We start from the raw sequence: 5,000 nt of genomic DNA, 5'->3' as shown, positions 1-5,000 counted from the left end.
AAATTATAGAAAACGGTAGAAAGTGAGAGAAGAAATTAATAAAGGAATTAGCATTACTTTCACAATATCGTTAAGAAGGTACAGAGGACGATGATGATGATGAAGGGGAAGACGATTTGTATACACACACACGTACACACACATGTGTACATGTGATATACGCGCGATTACACGCATGTACAGATATGCATGTGTGCATGTGTATGTATTATACATACATAGATACACATACAGACACTCACACACACGCACACACACATGCATATGTATAGATAGATAGAAAGAGAGATAGAGAGAGTGAGTGAGAAGAGAGAGAAGTATAAATATACCCGGAAAAACTGCGTGTATATGTGTATATGTGAATGTTTGTGTGTTTGTGCGTCCGTCCGTGCGTATGCGAGTGTGTGTGTGCACGCGCATGTGTGTGTATGTGTGTGTGTGTATGTGCGTGTGCGTATGTGTGTGTGTGTGAATGTGCGTGTGTTGTTAATTCAGGAATCGGTGAAAGAAGAAAAAAAAGTCCTCGTAGGAAGTGAATGAACGAAGATAGGATATGAAATTAGAAAAATACAAGTGAATTGTGTGTACGAATGTACGTGTACGTGTGTATGTGTGCGTGTGTGTGTGTGTGTGTGTGTGCGTGCGTGTGTGTGCGTGTTGATTGTGTGCTTGCACGCTGGTGTGCATGAGCCGGTGCGAGTGCTGTGTTCTGTGCGCGTGCGTATGAGAGGGTGTTTAATGTGGAGTGACAGAAGAAAAGAAAAAATATCGAAGAAATAAAGAAGGCGGGGAAGGAGGTTCCTCCATACGTATACACACACACATACACACATACTACGCACACACATACACACACCTATGACGCGGGAATAACCGGAGGTGAAGAGTAATGCGAGGTGCGGTGTGAGGGGACAGCAGTGAATGAGAGAGAGAGAAAGAGAAAGAGAATTTGTGATGGGGGAGAATGCTGAGAGAACCTGACATGAGTTGTAGCAGGAGGTAGAAGATGAACCAGGGAAGGAGGGAGCTAGATGGAGGGAGAGAGGAGGGGAAAGAGAGAAGCTGTTGGGGTATATAAAGAACGTATACACACGCGTTTAGTGCCACAATATGGTGTGGATAAGTGGGTGTTATGGCATTGCTGACGATCATGGTACTACAGCAAGCGGTATTATTAATAAGTCCATAACGATTGCTACTACTAATATTGTTGTTAGTGCTACATCTACAATCCCAGATCACAGTGGCTTTAAGGGTTGTGCTACTATTACTACTACTAATTCAGCAAGAAGTGGTGGTGTTGATTTGGACAATTCTATCGACGGAGTGAAAAAGAAAATAAAATACATACACTTCTCACTCAGATAGTGAGAGGAACAAGACAAAAAAGAAATACATATATACTATATATATTTATATATATATATACATACGAGGCACACACACACGCATACACACTCGCTTATTCACCGTCACGGAGAAACGGTGTGAGTGGGTCGTTTGCTTGGAGGATACTAGGGATCTTTTAAAGGAAAGCCAGAACACACACAAGAAGTCTGCACAACATTGGTTCTTCCGATGGGTCAGTGGCTTTTCTGCTTTAATAACAGCCAGCACATCAGAAGATTGTTATAATATGACAAGGACTATTAAAACACCCTCAACAGCTACTGTATACTACATTTATCGGCGACGGACTCCCGTTTGTATGTTGTATTTTTTTGTCCCCGGACTGGGCCACGTCTATTAAAACTAAAACTTCTGTCCAACTAGATTCGTCTTCATCAACATCGTCTTTCATATATTTTAAAGCTGATATTATCTAAGGAAAAAAAAAAAGAAAACCGGAAAGAAAAAGTTTCATAACGAAATAAAATCATGCATCGTATCTATATATGAATACGTATGAACCAAAAATTGTGGAACCAGGAAAAAAATTTACAGCCTTAAAACGTTAATAGTACTGTTTTACTATACAATAGCATTGGTACAGTGTTGGTTTTCATTCATGATCATTCGTCAATTTTTCTTTTGCTACTTATAAAACAGTTTATCGGCGATTACAAGCACAATAATGATGATAACAACAATAACTATCATTTTAAAGGAACTAATACTTCTGCCTACAGACCTACACACGACTAATATGTATGCACACACGCTCTATGTCACTGAGAGGTAAGTCTGTCGATCGAATTTAAAAGAGACAAACTTAAACTATTCGGAACGTCTCCTACAGATCGCAAACAAAACATTTTCTTTCCCTTGGTAACAAAAAACAAAAAAAGGAAGCGAATGGGTACCAGATAAAACAAAAACAACTATGCAAGAAACAATAATCGGGATTAGGCTTGTTTAATCCTCATCACTCTCTCTCTCTCCCTGTCGTTCTATCATCCCTATTCACACTTTTCCTTCTTCGGATGTTGGCAATGGGTCAGGTATATAACAGATAACTAGATAAATGTATGTATGCTTCTATACATTATAAAGATATTTTAAAATCTGGTTTTTACTTAAACGTGTAATACGAGTTATCTCCAGTGACGGTTGAAGGAGAGAAAAAGAGAGAAAGTGAATGTGTGTGTGTGTTTCATTCTGTGTATGTGTGTATGCGGCGTCATTTCTTAAAAAGCTATCTCTCTGCCTAGATAGAATTGACACAATTGCGCTTAACACCATTCGTCTCTTCGGCTGTCTTTCTTCATAGTCTTTATTTTCTTTTTATTTACTAAACTCATATCCCCCTCTACCCAAACGGTGTTTGTTGCTGTTTTCTTTCCTGCATAGATTTCCTCTATTTTTTTTCTCCCTATCTTTTTGCTTCTGCTGGTATTTATTTCTCTCTCCGACTTGTGTATGTAAAAACATTACCTAATTTCTATTGTCGTTCGAATTGATATATCTGTCGACGGTCGAATTCGGAAACTTTTAGCATAGCACTCTCATTTATAAATGAAGTAAAGTAATTCTTAATTTTAAAAGCCGACACTTGGTATTCGGGCAAAGCGGTATTTCTGTTTCATAAGAATCAAGACTCATTAAAATTAACCATGAGCTTTTGTTTTTAACGCATTGTTTATTAATGCTTGTGCTATAACTAATATCTAATAATATTTTTCGTTCATTTGTTTTATGCTAAATAAAACTGCATTAAATTACAAATCTAAAACAGAAGACAAGCAGATTAAAAAAAAATAAGTAAAACCGAGTACTATCATTATTTTCTATTTCTCTTCACTCTGTTGGCATGAAACATTCTTTTTAGTGTTCCTATCGACTAATCTTATTTTGTTTACTTTCCTTCCTGTCCTAGCTAAATGCGGCCAGCAAGATTAGTTGGATCAATACGACACTTTCAACGACTCATGGGGAAATGTTTTTGGCACATTAATGTTACACAGTAAATAACTATAACTATAAATAGCTCCTCGATCAAGAAGTTTATTAGGTTTTGCATTTTCTTTCTTTTGTTACAGTCCTATTCTACAAATCTTACTCTACTGCCGTGTAGAATCTGGTGTGGGACAATTCAACATATTTTTTAGTGTGTTGTAGTAATTTCTCACATAGGCACAGCATCGATAACAATAATAATTGACTAAGTAGTCTGTTGCTTCTTTGCATTCGGTGCAATTAATAAGGTAGTAAGATTTTTAAAGTTAATTTGCTGACACTGTAGAGATTCCTTTTCCTTACTAGTTGTATCTCCGCCCATCCATACACCCTACCGACACTATCACCACTCTCCACCTTTTCTTTCTATTACCAACACAGCAACAATTCTTGCTATTTCACTGTTTATCTTCGCTCGCATTCGAGGACTAACCAAATACTTACTTCAAGAGTGTGAGAAAGAGAAAGAAAACGGAGCAATAACATCAGCAACAACAAAGACTTAGCAACAAAACTAACTGCTGACTTAAAAAATTTGTTTCCTTCTCAAAACGAAAAAAAGAAAAAAACTACACAAAACCCAAACAAATAACAACTCTAAGGCGTCTGTCTGTAACCAGCCGTCTCTAATTGCTTTCATTTCTCGGATATTCAATATTATTTACATTGTTTGCCGACTCCCACCTCCATCTATATTGGCATTTACTTTCTTCTTTCCACGGAGAGACACTGGGAAAAAAAGTGTAAAAATGCAAGTAAAGATTTGTTTGTTTGTTTCTTCTGTTGATTTGTCTATAATGCATACAGAAATGCAAGTTGTGTAAATAAATAAATAGATAAAAAAAGAAGCGAAAAAACGACAACATTGGAAAGACGAGTAGAATCTAATTTACCGTAACATGGATAAATCAAATGAGTAAATAATAGTTAATCGCAAAAAATGTTTTAAAAAAAGAAAAGTAACTAATTGTTTACTTCGATACAAAAACGAACAAAAGACAATTTATGTTTTATATTTACCACATGAAAACATTCCTACCGGAGTCTAGTGTTGCTACTTGCATACGGACTGTTTTGGTGTTATAACTGATTCCATCACCACGAAGCCATGCATCCTGCCAAAGTTATTACACAGGTTTCAATTTTTCGTCCAACATATTCTGCATCCTCCACACTTCGGACGTTCATACAAATGGTGCCCGGCAAACCGTCCATGCCGTTCCAAACTTCTCTGTTATTCATCAGTATTCTACTTCTAGGGTTTTTACCGTCCAGCAAACCATCATTAGTTACGGGTGAAGTCGTAAGGACATGCGATCCGATTGAAATTCCGACCTGCAAACGACAAGGTTACAATGTCACGGGTATGCCTAATTTAGCCGGTGACGATAAACAACGGGATGCCCAACTACAGCTTAATACATTCAGTCCACTTATTCAGTATGGCTGTAGTTCTCAATTAACTTTTTTCTTGTGTTCCGTCTTTGTGCCAATGTGCACAGATAAAGTGAAAGAGCCGATCGGGCCATGCCGACCTATGTGTGAAAGTGTGAAACGGAAATGTCAACCTGTTTTACAAGAGTTCGGCCTTAGCTGGCCTCCCA

At 37.6% G+C, this 5,000-nt stretch overlaps 1 protein-coding gene across 1 annotated transcript in view; it reads left to right on the top strand.

Moving 5' to 3' along the window:
• The first annotated feature begins 1,060 nt into the window (after positions 1-1,060).
• LOC115211759 (frizzled-4-like) overlaps positions 1,061-5,000 on the top strand; it is a 5,418-nt gene continuing 1,478 nt past the window's right edge. The window contains exon 1 of the mRNA XM_029780419.2: positions 1,061-5,000. This exon is cut by the window's right edge and continues 1,478 nt beyond it. Within this exon, the coding sequence (XP_029636279.1) occupies positions 4,505-5,000 (496 nt within the window). The 5' untranslated portion in view covers positions 1,061-4,504.

Source organism: Octopus sinensis, linkage group LG1 (assembly GCF_006345805.1).
Source record: "Octopus sinensis linkage group LG1, ASM634580v1, whole genome shotgun sequence".
Taxonomy (NCBI): Eukaryota; Metazoa; Mollusca; class Cephalopoda; order Octopoda; family Octopodidae; genus Octopus; species Octopus sinensis.
This window is presented reverse-complemented; position numbering and strand designations above follow the sequence as displayed.